This window comes from Mesoplodon mirus (genome assembly GCF_964341445.2).
Source record: "Mesoplodon mirus genome assembly, chromosome: X".
Taxonomy (NCBI): domain Eukaryota; kingdom Metazoa; phylum Chordata; class Mammalia; order Artiodactyla; family Ziphiidae; genus Mesoplodon; species Mesoplodon mirus.
Genome location: NC_138981.1, coordinates 113,821,857 through 113,839,480, shown reverse-complemented (window position 1 = coordinate 113,839,480; position 17,624 = coordinate 113,821,857). Strand labels below are relative to the sequence as shown.

The window sequence follows — 17,624 nt, the reverse complement described above, 5'->3', positions numbered from 1 at the left end:
CGGGTTCAATCCCTGGTAGGGGAACTAAGATCCCGCAAGCCGTGTGGCGAGGCCTAAATAAATAGAGTTTCTACTCTGTCAAAAATTGTGGGAGGTCTGTGCTTTCACCAACCAAAATGGAACCAGGACTTCTATTTTACAACATCCATCATTGTCTGTTTTCACACACTGTAAGTTTTCCCACTCTGGCGCATTTTGGACAGGTACAAAAATATCTTTTCCCCAGGACTCGGGTCATTCCAGTGCGATACTCAGTTGTAAACTGGAGGAGCAGCCTGTGACTGGGCAGCGGCTGAGGAGGGCACCACTGCTTCCAGAGAAGGTCCTCTTTTGCCTTAGAGGGGAAACATGGTTACCCAGTCTCTTACCTACACCCTAAAAAATGACCCTTTGATGCACAGAACATCTAGAACTCTTGTAGGCTTTTCCCACTAACAGAACCTTCAAAATCATTCTTTCTGCTCCAGCACAATCTTTCTGTCTTTGGTGCCCCGTCCTGTACTCACTCCAGCGAGACATGGGATTCTTTTTTTTTTTTTTTTTTTTTTGTGGTACGCGGGCCTCTCACTGTTGTGGCCTCTCCCGTTGCGGAGCACAGGCTCCAGACGCGCAGGCTCAGTGGCCATGTCTCACGGGCCCAGCCGCTCCGGCATGTGGGATCTTCCCGGACCGGGGCACGAACCCGCGTCCCCTGCATTGGCAGGCGGACTCTCAACCACCGCGCCACCAAGGAAGCCCAGGGGATTCTTTTTTGAGGTAGAGAGGTCGGGTGGGGAATTAGTGAGTTCGTTTTCCGTTTCCAGTGTTATCATTGTGAGGAAACCAGGCTGTGCCTGGTGTGTATCTAATGCTCATTTCCACACACATGCAGCACAGCTGCGTTATCCAGTAATTGTGACTCTTGCAGCCTAAATACCTGCAGAAAAAGAAGCACTTCCAGGGGAAAGGAGGCACGGCCCTGCCAGCCCTGAAAATTCTGAATGGCTCCCAGTCTTCCCAGTTTAAATGGTAAACGAGGTCTGTTTTCCCCACAGAAGCCAGGGTTTGCGCTTCGTCTCTCTCAGCACCTTACAACAATATTAGAGCTCATTAACATCAACCCAGGACACGAGAAGGGCAGCCTTCATCGAGGGGGAAACTTTTCCCTTGTGCTGTTCTGGAAAATAGCACGATGCTGAGAGCAGGCATTTATCTCCACCAGTTCTCCTCTAACGATTTCTCCAAAGCACACCCGAGATGCTGGCTCAGAATGACCTTAAATGCTATTTGTTGACGGCCTACCATCTGCAAAAGGCCTGTTACTTGAGTCCCTGTCTTTGGGGAAGTCCCTAAAGCAAGGATCCCGAGGGGCTCCAGATTTCTCACAATCTGGAGATGGCATGCGAGTCAGCTCTCTGGTTTCCTCATCTGTGCAATGGGTAGTGGAGGGCCCCAGCTCTGCTGTGCTCACGTCCCATCGCTCTGAGGGGCTTGCAGAAATCATGGACCCAGCCCCTCCTTTCACATCCTGGCATATCCACCCCCCTCCTCCTGAAACTTCCTGCTCTGGCCAGGCCAGTTGTGCCCTTGGCCTGTAGCTCCTTAGGCTGTGCTCAGTGCCCAGGTCCAAGTGGGGATGTACAACCCAGAGAGAGCACACAAGCTGCAGGCTCAGATACACCTGGCCAAAGACCAAATAAGGCACCATCAGCCAGGGCAGAGGGCAGGAGTCTGGGCTCAGGAGTCACACGGACCTGACAGACAGTCATTAGCCAGCCTTGTGATTTTAGGAGAACTGAATAACATCTTTTAGCTGAATACGCTAATCTGGGTTCCAAGCTCGGTTCCAAGAACTTTATATATATATCACCCATTTTATCTTCACTGACACCCACGACAAGATATACCAAGGATGCTTATCTGAAGAGCAAGGCATCAGCCATGGTGGTCCCAGGGGAGGCATTTAGACATTTGTCCCGACTTCCTCCTGTCCCCTGGGGGGTGAAGTTTACCCCTTTTCACCTCTGCCCGCTCTTTCGGAGGCAGGAAGAAAACCAACCCCTCTCCCTGGCTGCCCCAGATGCCAACCCTCAAGGGATGACAATTTGCCCCGGGGGATGCCACAAGGAAACACTCAGGAAGCTGAGAAATACCATGTGGGGAGGGAGAAAGCAGGAAGCCTGAGTTTGTTAATCGGTGGCAGAGCTGGTCTCCATGGGACATGGATAGATCGCACCCCTTCACACTGAAAGGGTTTTTCTCTAAAAGTTCTTTCCACCTCAGAACCACACTGAGTATTAATGATCCGAGACTCACAGAGTAATTTTAGAATGCAAAAAATTTCAGGGGGCAGTGTAAGCTGCAAAACTTTTCATGCTGCCAAGCGGTTTCATGGACTCTGGGTGAAGTCTGGTAACTTACGGGTCATAAAGCTTGGAATTTCACATCTTGTTAAAAATCTCAGCTTTCTCACTGTTTGCAAAAGTCCTTAGATTTATGTACTTTGGAGCCTACTGGGCTTTGGGAAGGAGGAGAGCTAGATTTCCTTTCAAAAGAAGTAAATATCACCAGGACTTATTGTGTGAAGAGTTCCATGTTGGGTTTGAATTTACAGACATAAGAAATCTTTTCTTCCCTTTCACCAAATAAGAAACCATCATTTTCCTGCCTTGTAAAAGAAAGAAAAGAAGAATGGCATAGAAAAACATCCTTCTGTTTAAGGAAAGCCCATTTGTGCTTCGTTGAATGTTCCCTCACAATACACACAGGCTAACCTTCAGTTAACCAGAGGGGGAAAAACAATTAATTAAGGCATTGATTAAGGTGTTACTTTACATACACAGAACTGCTCCCTTGGGTGAGGTGTGAAGAATAGCAGAAAACTCCCTGCAAGGAGAACTGGATGGCTTATTTGAGGGCTGTGAGAACTTCAGCCTTTTCCGAGTTGGTTTTATGTCCAGTAGATGCTTTTCCTGGAATGCCTGCGTCCCACTAAGGACTCTAAGTCAACCCATTCAAAGAGTCAGTGAAAGTCGTGGCTGTCTTATAGATCAGAGGGCTCCCAAGGATTGGTCCTTTTCCCCACCTCTCCTGGGTTGCCTGGGGGCGCCTGGCCTAGTTGTGAGCATCAGCTTGAAGGAGAAAAAGAGAGAAATTCAGCATCCAGATCATTTAGGTCTTCCTAGTGTCGTGAAGACAATCAAGTGATTGTTAAGTAACCCACTTTACGTGACTGTAAGGGCTCACTCTTCTCACTAGACCGAACATGACTACTAAGCCACAAGACTGTTTTGACAAATGTACCAAAGAAAACACATCTAAATGAGCATCCACCCACTTCAAAGTTGTCCCCTCTTCAAGTCCCACACTTCTTTTTTTAAAAAAAAATTTAAGGCCATGAGAATTCACTGTTCTTTTTAAAATTAATTAGTTTGTTTTGGCTGCGTTGGGTCTTCATTGCTGCGTGTGGGCTTTCTCTAGCTGTGGCGAGCAGGGGCTACTCTTCATTGCGGTGTGCGGGCTTCTCATTGCGGTGGCTTCTTTTGTTGCGGAGCATGGGCTCTAGGTGCACGGGCTTTAGTAGTTGTGGCACACAGGCTCAGTAGTTGTGGCGCACGGGCTTGGTTGCTCTGCGGCATGTGGGATCTTCGGACCAGGGCTCGAACCCGTGTCCCCTGCGTTGGCAGGTGGATTCTTAACCACTGCGCCACCAGGGAAGTCCCAAGTTCCACACTTCTTTTATGAGGCTGCTGCCACTGCTGATCACAGCATTTACGGGACTCCTCTTTGGGGACTGCTGGTATATGAGTCACACAAGAAAAGCAGTTAAAATGGCAACCCTAGGGCTTGGGGGATTCAATCCCATCAGAGGCATATTTGCCTTTGAATCATTTAACTATACTTTCGTTTCATCTGTGTTCATATATTAATGTTGTTTGATCTGCAAGCCATCCTCCTTGCTTTGACCGAGTCGTTTACATGCAATGGGAGGACCCGTGCAGTTGGTTTAGACATCATTAACCAAGGAAGAAGACCAGACCTTCGGCATTAATGACCCAACGTCATGTACAGCCCCCCTCCCAAGTCTACTTAGGACCACCAACCACAGTTCTTATTTCTGTACCACTCGTCATTACTCCAAGAATAAGATGTGCAAAGGCTGAACTTTAAAAATAAAACACAAAACTAAGCTACAGGTATACCAAAATGTTCAGTCCTATTGATTTGGGCTAAGAATTTGTTTCCTTTCTTAAATTAACTTTTTATTGATCACTCCTATGACCTTAACTTGTACAGTTTTTCTGGTCTTCTTCCATAAAAAAATGGCTTTAATATTTATTTCCACTTTGAGTGGTGCAGGAAAAACCTTATTGTGGCCTTTTGTGAACCAGTGGCCTTAAAGGAAAGTAAATGTTTACAGCATAATCCTCATAACTTTGCTCAGGCCCAAGTTCTCTGGGCTTTCCCTGGACAGCAATGGGCATCCTTAGGCTTGTTTTGTCATGCTTTTTCCTCTTGGGGTCACTTGTCCACACTCCGAGCACCCCTGGGATCTCTGAGGGACTTTTTTTTTTTTTTTTTGGTTTTATTTTTATTTTTTATTTTTATTTTTTAATTTTTTGCCTTATAACAAATTTAATCAGTTATACATATACATATGTTTCCATATCCCCTCCCTCTTGCGTCTCCCTCCCACCCTCCCTATCCCACCCCTCCAGGCGGTCACAAAGCACCGAGCTGATCTCCCTGTGCTATGCGGCTGCTTCCCACTAGCTATCTACCTTACGTTTGGTAGTGTATATATGTCCATGCCGCTCTTTCACTTTGTCACAGCTTACCCTTCCCCCTCCCCATATCCTCAAGTCCATTCTCTAGTAGGTCTGTGTCTTTATTCTTGTCTTACCCCTATGTTCTTCATGACATTTTTTTTCTTAAATTCCATATATATGTGTTAGCATACAGTATTTGTCTTTCTCTTTCTGACTTACTTCACTCTGTATGACAGACTCTAGGTCTATCCACCTCATTACAAATAGCTCAATTTCATTTCTTTTTATGGCTGAATAATATTCCATTGTATATATGTGCCACATCTTCTTTATCCATTCATCCGATGATGGACACTTAGGTTGTTTCCATCTCCGGGCTATTGTAAATAGGGCTGCTATGAACATTTTGGTACATGTCTCTTTTTGAATTATGGTTTTCTCAGGGTTTATGCCCAGTAGTGGGATTGCTGGGTCATATGGTAGATCTATTTGTAGTTTTTTAAGGAACCTCCATACCGTTCTCCATAGCGGCTGTATCAATTCACATTCCCACCAGCAGTGCAAGAGTGTTCCCTTTTTTCCACACCCTCTCCAGCATTTATTGTTTCTAGATTTTTTGATGATGGCCATTCTGACTGGTGTGAGATGATATCTCATTGTAGTTTTGATTTGCATTTCTCTAATGAGTAAAGATGTTGAGCATCCTTTCATGTGTTTGTTGGCAGTCTATATATCTTCTGTGGAGAAATGTCTATTTAGGTCTTCTGCCCATTTTTGGATTGGGTTGTTTGTTTTTTTGTTATTGAGCTGCATGAGCTGCTTATAAATTTTGGAGACTAATCCTTTGTCAGTTGCTTCATTTGCAAATATTTTCTCCCATTCTGAGGGTTGTCTTTTGGTCTTGTTTATGGTTTCCTTTGCTGTGCAAAAGCTTTTAAGTGTCATTAGGTCCCATGTGTTTATTTTTGTCTTTATTTCCATTTCTCTAGGAGGTGGGTCAAAAAGGATCTTGCTGTGATTTATGTCATAGAGTGTTCTGCCTATGTTTTCCTCTAAGAGTTTGATAGTGTCTGGCCTTACATTTAGGTCTTTAATCCATTTTGAGCTTATTTTTGTGTATGGTGTTAGGGAGTGATCTAATCTCATACTTTTACATGTCCCTATCCAGTTTTCCCAGCACCACTTATTGAAGAGACTGTCCTTTCTCCACTGTACATTCCTGCCTCCTTTATCAAAGATAAGGTGACCATATGTCCGTGGGTTTAACTCTGGGCTTTCTATCCTCTGAGGGACTTTTGATATCTGAAGCCACATGCTTAGGACAGTGGTTCTCATACTCGAGCACACGTCCATCAGAATTTCCCAGAGGACTTGTTAAAACAGATTGCTAGGCTCCAGCCCCTGAGTTTCTGCTTCAGTGGGTAGACCCAAGAATGTGCATTTCTAACAATTTATGAAGTGATACTGATGCTGCTTGATTCTGGGGCCACAATTTGAGAACCACTTCCTTAGCTTGTTCTTAGGAGCAGAAGTCCTGGGTTTGTGTCCCAGCAGTAGGATGGGAAGAATCCAGGTTCTAGAGTCAAAGAGAAACTGGTTCATGTCTGAGCATCCCTACTTTAACTTGTGACACTGGGTCAAATCATATCTGTTAGTCTCAGCTTCTTCATCCTCAAAATGGGAATAATAATATCTGATTCACAGTATTGTTGGGAGTTAATGTGTAAATGCCAGGCACGAAGGCTCCCAGCTCCTGGCTATGCAGTTGGTGTAAGGAAATGTCTGCTCTCAGCAGCCAGATGCTTCCCCTTCTTGAGGCTTAGTGGGCTCTTCCAGGCACGGTTTATTGTGCCATCCTAGGTAATTAACTGACACAAAGACAGGAGCTACTAAAAATACAGGCCTTCAGCCCAGGAATATTCCTTGCAGTTAGGTTGATTCCCAAGAGCTACTGGTAATTTGTGACTTGTGGGCAAATCTTTGCCTCTCAGGGTCTTGATTTCTTCACCTGTAAAGTGAAGACCTTGATTTAGATGATTTTCCATCTCAAAGGTTTCTTCTTGCTCTGCCAAGTCTCGAATTCTGTGACTTAGAACTCAGGTACTTATTTCAGAATAATCTCTTTCAATGAAAATGAAAACTGTATGGTTCTTGTTTTTATCCATTTACTTACTCTTAATATCCTTAAACTTCCCAGCCTTCTTTAACATTGGGCTACTACACAGAAAGTCAGGGACAATTGCTAAATATAACTAGATCTCCTTCATAGCTAAAGCTCCTTAAAATGTTCCGGCACAGGTGTAAATGGTATATCTGTTATTTAATACTGACATCTAGTGGTTTTTCCTTATCAAAGAAAATGATAGGCAATTTCCCATTAGCTCGTGGTAAGCTCTGCTGTTTCTGCTACAGCCATTCATTCAACAATCTTTTATTAATCACTTATTTTATGTCAAACATTGTGCCAGGCCCAGAGGAGCTTATGTTGATAAATGCTACTCAGTCCCTACCCTTCCAGAGCTCATAGTCCAATGGGTGAAGCAGACAAATCACTAGACTATCACAGCCCATGGTGATAAATGCTACAATAGGAGAATACCAGCACAGCTGGGACAGAGGAATACCAGGGCAGTTAACTCTGCCCAGGAAGGTCAAGGAAAGTGGAAGAGGCAATCTTCGAGTTGAGTCTTGGAGGTTTCCAGGTAACCTACAAAGGACAGATCGAAACCCTTCCAAAGAGTAGGCACTCCATATACAAAGGAAAAGGGCCCATAGGATCTTTGCCTGGGACCAATTTGGAATATTAAGATTACATTTGCATACTTGGAATGTAGAGTATAGAGCAGGGTTTCTCAACCTTGGCACTACTGATAATTAGTCAATAGTCTGCATTGTAGGCTGTTTAGCAGCATCCCTAGACTCAACCCACTAGATGCCAGTAGCACCTGACCCCCAGTTGTGACAACCAAAATGTCTCCAGATATTTCCAAAGGTCCTAGAGTCAGCGAAGGGAAGTGGAGTGGGGGATGCAAAGTTACTCATGGTTGAGAAAGACTTGTGTAGAGGGAGCTTGATAGAGATAAGGCTGGAGAGAAAGAAAGGTTGTTGCCAGGTCCCACAAGGCTGTGTCTGGCATGCGGAAGAGCTTGAACTTCATGTCATAACTGATAGGGAGCCATTAAGAGGTCTTAACTAGGGAGTGGTAGGTCAGATGCGTGCCATATGGGGGTGTGGAATGGATGTGAGGCTGGAGACAAGGAGGTGGCCAGGACGCTGATGCAGTAATTGAGTAGAGACGTGATGAGTGCCTGACTCCAGGCAGTGGTAAAAGGATGGATTTGTGAGCTCTTAAGAACTAGAATCAGCAGGACTTAGGGAAAATTCAGATGTTGGAGGTAAGCGAGATAGAGAAGTCAAAGACGGCCTCCAGGTTTCTTGCTTGGACAGCTCTTTCTTTGGTTGCTGTTTTTCCACAATTGCTTACCAATGACACGTAAAAGTTGGCCTAGACTTGTAGAGGGTGGCAAACCTTTCACTGTGTCCTGCCTGTCGAGAAACCATGGGCATACAAAGGCACCAAACATTGGTCTTTATATCAACTCGGGTAACTGAGGGGGTCAACTCGGGTAACTGAGGGAGAGTCATGACTGTAAAGATGTGACACCTGGTCATCTTAATGAAATGACATGGTTGGTCACAAGATATTCCTGTCCGATCACTACTAACTGAAACAGGCTGAGTGTGATTTTTCTGTGGCTGAGCTTGGCTCACTCATTTAAAATTAAATCAGACCATTCAGCAGCACCCTTCGGGTTTATGTCAACTCAAAGGGAGATTTCCAGCAGCTACCAAAGATCTGCTCTCACCTGCATCTTGTTCTGTTTCAGTCAATGCCTGGATCCAGGCATTGCCAGAAGAAAATAAGAAGATATGGTGAAGATATTGGGGGATGTGATCAGAATCCAGATGCGTTTTGACAGACTTAGACTTCTTCTACCAAGAAGAAGTTAGGGCCACAAACAAACTGCATCGGTTCTGGACAAAGGAGATTGGGTTTCCAAATGGCCTGTGTGTAAAAGAATGCAAGAAGGTCGTTGACAGTGTGTCAGTGCTGTGGCGCATCTGCCAGAAAGGCTGATGTGATGTGAGGCCACGTGAAGAGAAATGGTGTCAAGAATAAGGGCGGAGATAGACTGTCCCTACTTGTTCCTTGTCAGACTGTGCCTAGAGGGCATGTTCCAATAAAGTGGAATATGTTCAGAGGCAAAAAAAGGATAGTGAGGGGACCTGAAGCAGTGGAGAGAACAGTTGAAAACCATATTTAGCATGAAGAAAAGAAACCTCGGGGTACTGGAATGCTGTCTTCAAATACCTGAAGCCACACTTGTGGAATTAAAAACCTATCCTAAGTAAGTCCTCAGGGTCTGAAACTACCACGTTTTGCTGACAACTCCACATCTGAAGCCCAGATCACTGTCTGAGGCTCTATGTGTCCATTCAGACAGAGACCTGGGAGGCCTCCTTACCCTTCCTCCTCTCTCTCCCCTATATTCATTTTGTCACTAAGTCTTGTTACTTTGACCTCCTAAATCTCTCTAGTCTGCTCCCTCTTCTTCTGTCTTGTTTTCTATAGTAACCTCAACTCATTTCCCCAATTCCACACACCATATACAGTGATCTTTCTAAAACGCAGACCTCATCATGTTACTCCCTTGCCTAAAACCCTTTAAAAAGGCCTCCCTGTTGCCTTCAGAAGTCTAATTTTTTTCTTTTTCCTTTTTGGCCATGCCACGTGGCTTGCGGGATCTTAGTTCCCTGACCAGGGATTGAACCCAGGCCCTCAGCAGTGAAAGCGTGGAGTCCTAACCACCAGACCACCAGGGAATTCCCAGAAATCTAACTTCTTTCATGTGGCGTCTGAGGCTTTCCATGACCCGGTCCGTAACTACCTCTCCATCCTCCATTCCGGCCACTGGCCCGTAATTCCCAGTAAGATGTTTCCTGTGCCCTTCCTCCACACACAGCAGGCTAGTTTATGCCTCTGTGCCTTTGCTCATGCTGACCTTTCTGCCTCATACTCCATTCTGCTCTTTTTGCCTCATCTGATTCTTCCTTGTTTTTCAAAATAAAGCTACAGAAACTCTTCCTCTATCATTAGGCTAGGCTGAGAATCACTGCAAGGTGCTTTCTTTGTGCCTTGTCCCTGCTCCAGTCATTAATAGCACATTAGAATGGAATGCTCTGCTAGGGGCACCGAGTCTTAGCCCTCTAGGCATCCCCAGGGTCTCTCTCAGTGCCAGGCACACAGGTGCTTGAACAGAACTGAGTGCTGGAAGAGTGCCACCCATGTTTCTGTGCCTATCTGCCTGTCCACTCACTGTGCCATTGGCTTGGGCTTTCATATCCTCAGTTGCTCTGGGTGGGGAGACGGCTTCTCTGACGTTTCCCTGACAACTCTTCACTCAGAATAATGAGCATCCTCGATCCTTTGCCCAACAAAACCTTCCAGGGGTTATTCTCACCTGCCTTCCCGCCTCCAACACACTATGCCATTTGGGAGGCCACTGGACGGTCTTGGAGACCCACCCTTCAGTGGATCTTCCTTTTCATCCATGGGATCTTTTTCCAAGCAGCATCAAGTGTTTCCAGTTGAGGCAGTCTGGCACCCCGGGCCTATTTTCCCTGGAAGAAAGGGGGCTGCTGGCAATCACTGACTCTCCAGAGCTATTGGCATCTGAGTGGAGGGCAGCTCTCGTCACTAGCACGTGTGCGTGCACGCGTGTAGGCGCCTCTAATTTCTCTGCTGCTGTGATAATCCCTACAGTGTGGAGACCGAGGCTGTGCATCTTGGACGGCTCTCCTCTCATAACGGCACTAGGAGCCCTTCATCTGGGAGGAGTCGCGCATCCATAACATGAGAGCGTCTGTGAATGTCTGCCTCTGCCTTCCTGTGCTGCCTCTTTCTCTCTCTCTCCACATGGGGATGGTGCTTTGGTCCAGACACTAACCCTGCTGGTTGCGATCTGTCTACTCTGAAGGACAAGGGAGAGATTTTAGGTAGGAGAGCCGCAGGCTTGCACAGGGGTGCACTCTAGAATTTACCAGAAGATGTCACTGTAGGCTTAAACCAGTAAAACAGAGGCCTGTCAGCTGAGCATGAAGGTGACTCCATCATGGGGGTTTAAAACACCCATTTATAATGCATGCCTGGAAAAGCTGGTTGAAAGACTAATCCAAGTGTGTCACTGCACTTCATAAATTTCTTTTTTTTTCCAAATAATCAGACTAATTGCCACAAAGCTATGGCCTCAGGCCTAGCATAAAGGCTTGATAAATCCGTACTGAAGGAATGAATGAATGAATACCAAAGCTAGGAGTGGAAGGGCAGAGCCCATGGGAACAGCAGTCACCTTTGTTGGTCAAGGAGGCTACTGGGGAACAAAAGCTGCTACTCGTTAGCAGTGGGTCTCTACAGAGATGAATTTGAGTGGCACCAGCAAAGTCAGGTCCCAGGAAAAGGACTGAGAGAGGTGAAGGTCGTCTTGGCCCCCTCTCCGGCCTCACTCCCCAATGCTTCTCTTGTGCCCCATGCTTGTTTATTCCAGAAAATCATAGAAGGTGATTTTTTAAATTTTCTATGATTTTTGCCAGACATTTAGATTCTCCAGAGTTTTTAATATAATGAGGCATGGCCTTCCCAGTTCCAAACTCTTTCCCCCCTCTTCCTGAGATTGTTCATTAAAGAAGTAATTAAAGGAGTTACGGCTGAAATGGACAAGATGAGAGTTGCAGAAGAATGCCTAAAGCCCCTGCCCCGGAAAACCTAGTTTAAACAGAAATACAAACAACCAATTGCAATTCAGTATCAAAAGTGTTTTCACGAAGGTTCAAGTGTGGAAGTGACACTGAGGAAGAGGTGCTGGCTGGCAGCAAGGAGTGGGATACATTTTCTCAGAGGAGAGATAGTAGTTGGACTGCAACTCGAAGGATGCCTAGAATTTTTCAGTTAAAGAAGGAAGGTCACGCCAGGCAGAGGAAACACCACACACACAACAGAGGCACACGGGATATAGATCCCAGGGTGCCTGTTGCTCAAAGCCCAAGATTTAGGAGGAGAGTCTGCTCAGAGGATATCAGCCACCAGACTCAGAGAACCACCATCCCTCGGATGGGAATGAATAAACTTCAGAGAAGCTGCAAGCTATTCCCCAGGTTTCTTTTCAGAAACTAAATGTTAATATTCAGAGTTTATTGTTGTCTTCCTTCCACGATAGGCCGGCTCATCCACGACCTCGTCCTTTATCCACTGAACCTGAGTGGAAGCTCGTTTATTATGAAAGCACAACTGCTGAGTTGTTTTTCCCCGATCACATTATAAGCCAGGATGCTTCTGGGGTGTGTGTAGGGGGTGTGCGTGCACGTGTGTGTGTGCCCCTGCTATGTATGGGTGTGTGTGGGTGTGTGGTTTAAATGTTTCCTAGTCTTCTCTTTGAGCAAAGAACTTGATCAGTTTGCAGCTTTAAATTGAAGACAGCCACACAGCAAAGCCTCCACACATGCTGACATCTGGGTGTCCTTTCTGTGGGTAAAGAAAAGGGGCATTTTGGAGCTGATAGAGTTAACTTGCCTCTGCTGGAATATTAGCATGTGAGCAAAGGCTGAAACCAAGGTAGTAGCTTATATATATGCCATTGGCAGCTACCATGTCTATTTCAGTCAGTGACTAACCACAATGTCCATTTCTGGAGTCCCCCAGGCTGCGCTGGCTGCGTATCTCCACATTCCACTGCCATCACGTAGGAGCCATGATGTTATGACAACAGCCAGAATCAAAAGCATCATATCACACACTCTTTCAATGAAGTTTTGTTCTTTAATAAGATATCCCGATTAGGCTAGATATTAGAAAAATGCTTTTGTGTATTTAGTAAGAAAGATTAGAACTTGAGCTCACTTGTCAACCTCGTATCACTTCAGTAAAATCACGTGTTTCCACTGAGTTTCCGTCTCACGATCAGTTAATGGGGGTTTGGGGGTGGGGAGTATGAAATAAATGAGGTCATTAGGAGGACTTCGTCATTGGTTGGAGAGAGAGAAAAGCAGGGGAAGGAGGGGAGGGGAGTGGAGTTTCCGCCGATGTAGTGCTTTAGCTGCAGTACCAGCGAATTGGGTGAAAAATGAGCTCTCTGGACAGGCTAGTGGGACTCAGAGAGGGGACGATAGCACAGTTCACAGGACAACTGCCACCAGATCGCCATCATTTCCCTTTTGCCTTCCTTCCTGACCAGTGAACATCACATATGCCATGCACCTCCCTGACTCCACTTATGTCACCCGAATCCCTGACCATTGGCCTTTGTGCTTTGTCCATAGGAACTTCCACTACATCACCATCCTCCGCGACCCAGTGTCCCGGTACCTGAGTGAGTGGAGGCATGTCCAGAGAGGGGCGACATGGAAAGCGTCCCTGCATGTCTGCGATGGAAGGCCCCCAACCTCCGAAGAGCTGCCCAGCTGCTACACTGGAGATGACTGGTCTGGCTGCCCCCTGAAAGAGTTCATGGACTGTCCCTATAACCTAGCGAACAACCGCCAGGTGCGCATGCTTTCTGACCTGACCCTCGTCGGCTGCTACAACCTGTCGGTCATGCCCGAAAAGCAGAGGAACAAGGTCCTCCTGGAAAGCGCCAAATCGAATCTGAAGCACATGGCGTTCTTCGGCCTCACCGAGTTTCAGCGGAAGACCCAGTATCTGTTTGAGAAAACCTTCAACATGAACTTTATTTCGCCGTTTACCCAATATAACACCACTAGGGCCTCTAGCGTAGAGATCAATGAGGAAATCCAAAAGCGTATTGAGGGACTGAATTTTCTGGATATGGAATTGTACAGCTATGCAAAAGATCTCTTTTTGCAAAGGTATCAGTTTATGAGGCAGAAAGAGCATCAGGAAGCTAGGCGGAAGCGTCAGGAACAACGCAAATTTCTGAAGGGAAGGTTCCTTCAGACCCATTTCCAGAGCCAGAGTCAGGGCCAGAGCCAGAATCCGAGTCAGAATCCGAGTCCGACCCCAAACCTAAATGCCAATCAGAATGTGACTCAGAATCTGATTCCGAATCTGATTCAGAATCTGACTCAGAGCTCGGGTCAGAATCCGAGCCCGAAGGAGAACCGGGAAAGCCAGAAGCAGAACCCTGGCCAAGAGCAGAGCGATGGCAACACCAGCAATGGCACCCATGACTACATAGGCAGTGTAGAGAAATGGCGCTAAATGGCTCCCAAAGGCTTTTGCACACTTCTCCCAAAGCGCCAGTCAAAATAGGGCAAGTCTTCAAACATGAGAGTATCCAAACACATCCTGCTTCCTTAAGTTCGGAAGTTAAAAAAGTTAAGATGTTGCCTTTACAGTTGCCTTTCAATTCAGTGTTCTACTGTGCGTGGGTAAAACAAATTTCAATATGTAATTAAATTGTCTTTTTTTGGGGGGCGGTCATGGGGAATTTATAAAATCCAAAAGGCAAACCAGACTCATCAGAAATTGCTGTTTAGATATTTTCAGAAGTTCTTAAATTAGTCATAGAGACAAAATGAAAACATAAAATGTGGCCGTTTAACTTATAGCTAAGAAATGGACTTTACATTATTCATGATACACTGTTGAAACCCAGTCTTGGAAAAAAACATTTTTTTCCAGGAGTAATCATGAATATAACACAAAAGAAACTAAAATTAAACACAAAACTGTTCATTTTCTTCTGATTTTAACAATGAATCTATTTAAAAAGAATAAGAACTGATGGTAGAGTTTACCAAACTGTAGAAAATGAAAAACTTCTCTCCCAAACATGGGTAGTTTTATGTAAAAATATTGGCTTTCGAATAGAACGAGACTCATATCTTGTTATTTCAGAGACATTTAAATTTTTAAACTTTTTCTGCCTTCTACTATTTAAAGGTTTTAAACAGGGTGTATCTCATTAAATAAAACACTTTTTCCAAATGGAGTACCAATGCAAAGATCTAATTTCCAGATGATTTCTGGGCACTGTAATTTCAACAATTCTGGACTCTTTTTGGCACTGCTTCTCATTCATTTTAAAGCTTCTCCGAGTTGTGCTCATTCCAAACTAACCCGTTTTAGAATCTTTTTTCATCATCTAAATGGTGTGTTGCTGAATTCATTGTGATAATATAATCCTGGATTAAAGTCAGGACTTTCTTTCTGTAGAATTGTCTTATCAATGTTTGTGTAGTGAGGTCCTTATCAAGAAACTCTTGAACAGGATAATGTGTCTTAAAATATTGCTCAAGTTATTATTCTTGATCAGATAGAATTAAACCTGAATGTGAATAAATTGTTATTTACTTTTTGTGCATTTTTATTGTAATGTTTCCAGTTGGGCTGGCTATTTTCTATCCCATTAGTTCTTTTTCGCTTTGACAGAGTATAGACAATTACAAGAGAAAAAACAAGGGTAGAAGAAGCACTAGGATAGTCAGCATTATTCAGTAACACCAAAAGCTTTACCTCCATACTTTGGGTGAACCGTGTACCAGGTTTTGTTTTGAGAAAACAAAAGGCAGGAGTGTTCTGCATTGAGGTTAAACATCGGAAGCATATGGATTGAAGAAAGTGATTTGGTATTGGAAGTCTGTGCAGAAATACTTTTAGGGTATCAACTGTGAATTGCGCAGGGCAAAAAGAAGGATGTAACCCACCGTGCAAGCAGGCATCCTGATTCTGGGTAGTTTCCATTTTACGGGTTTTGCTATCCTTTCGTAAGGACTTATGCTAAGCCCCTGGCTGTCAATCAAAAAGGCAACTGGAAGTGGCATTTATGTTTTCACGAGGGACATGCTTAGAAGTGTGACCATAAAGTCACATCTTGTACAATCTGCTCATTTGCATGATCTAGTTTCATCTGTAATAATAAGGCCACAAGCTGGACAAGAAGCTGAGTTCTTGGTTTAAAAATAAATGTTCTTGACTCTGCACTTGTATCAGTAGATCTAAATTTTGTTTTGTCCAATGTATCACAGTCCTGGGAATCTGAGAACTGGAAAACTGAAAGGAAAAAATTTTTCAAAATCCAAAACATCTTGAAGTCAAACTGTTTTAGAGTGAAACTATTTTGTGTACTTTGTGTTTTTAAACTAATGATTCTGTAGATCACTGTGGTATTTCAATTTTGTTTTGATTGATATTGTTTGCTCTTAAAACTGATAGGTACTGCTGGAAAGCAGGATGAAGCCCGAGCCAGTGGAAAAGCTTGTTACAGAAAAAATATTTTGTGTTATTGCTGTGGTGTGCATGGTTTGCAGAGATTAAGTGCATTTTCTCTGTCTATACTGATTTATTGTATATAGGGGATGTTATAAATATACATTTTGGTCACCATCATGTAAATCCCATGATTTTGACTGTAAACATCTTTCCAGTGGTGTAGCTTTACAAACCATTCACTGATTTTTGTGTAATTTAACAATAGATATGAAATAAACTTTAAATTACAGGCTCTGAGTAATTTCGTGATTTCAAGGTTTGCAGCCACTAGACATTATGACATCACAGAGAGAATTTTCTTTTCTCAAGGAGTTTCTTTTTGTCCTCTCGTCCACCAGGTATGGAAATGAGATGAGCCATTCTAATCTAGCACACCCAAATGGCCTTAACTTTGGGTGCTTCCTTCTGAGAGTCCACAGTGTGTCCTCCTTTGAATAAAACAAAGTTGTCAATGAAAGACAAAGTTGACTGTGCATTTTAGTCAGCTCAGGCTGCTATAACAAAATACCATAAACTGGGTGGCTTATCAACAACAGAAACTTACTTCCCTACAGTTCTGGAGGCTGAAATTCTGAGATCAGGTGGCCAGTATGGTCGGGTTCTGATGAGGGCCCTCTTCTCAGTTGCAGAAGTCTGTCTTCTTGCTGTGTCCTCATATCACAGAAAGTAGCTAGCTAACTCTCTGGCTTTTTCTTTCTTTTTTTTTTTTTTTTTAAAGGTGAGAAGTTTATTTAAATTTTCTATTCCATATTAAAGGCCCTTTGCTTACAATCTTGGCAACACAGTATTTTCTTTTCTTTTTCTTTTTTTTTTTTTTGTGATAAGCGGGCCTCTCACTGTTGTGGCCTCTCCAGTTGCGGAGCAGGCCTAGCCGCTCCGCGGCATGTGGGATCTTCCCGGACCGGGGCACGAACCCATGTCCCCTGCATCGGCAGGTGGACTCTCAATCACTGCGCCACCAAGGAAGCCCTGGCTTTTTCTTATAAGGGCACTAATCCCATTCATGAGGGCTCCACCCTCATGACCTAATCACCTCCCAAAGACCACACCTCCACATACCATCACACTGGGATTAGAGTTTCAGCATATGAATTTGGTGGAGACAAACATTCAGTCCATTATGCTATGCAAATGAAATATGTGAGTGTTTTAATTTAAAAATTATTAAAGGAGATACTCACACATCTAAGAACATGTTGAAAAGAAAAATAGCACTTTATTTTTTAATCTATCCCCTCTGTCTAGGATAGAGGTTAAAGGTGAGCATTAAAGTATCGGCTTTTAAAGTTATCAAGACAATATGCTCTAATTGTATTCAATGTACATATTTTTCCAAATAAACTTATGGTTAGGACTATGGATGGGGATGATTTGTTCTTGCCCTTTTGAAAAGAGAATTTAGATGTCAGTTCATAGGATTAGAGGGAAGAAAGCTACAAAATTTGGGGGGTTTAACTATACTCAGCCTGCAAGGTATTCATACTTTAAAAATTCTGCCCATCAACTGTTCATTGAGCAATAATTGGGTGGTCAAAGGTCCTGACTGCAAAAGGGTCCCATGGCCTCCCCTTGGGAGGAACTGTGAACAGGAA

General features: G+C 44.2%; 1 protein-coding gene across 3 annotated transcripts in view; it reads left to right on the top strand.

Annotated features, from left to right (window-relative positions):
- HS6ST2 (heparan sulfate 6-O-sulfotransferase 2) overlaps window positions 1-16,249 on the top strand; it is a gene marked incomplete at its 5' end in the record, with an annotated part of 290,978 nt that extends 274,729 nt beyond the window's left edge. For all 3 annotated transcript variants that reach the window (XM_082610734.1, XM_082610733.1, XM_082610732.1), the window contains one exon: window positions 13,122-16,249. In XM_082610734.1, coding sequence (XP_082466860.1) covers window positions 13,122-14,019 — 898 coding nt within the window. In that variant the 3' untranslated portion in view covers window positions 14,020-16,249. The remainder of the gene's footprint in view (window positions 1-13,121) is intronic.
- Window positions 16,250-17,624: the final 1,375 nt, after the last annotated feature.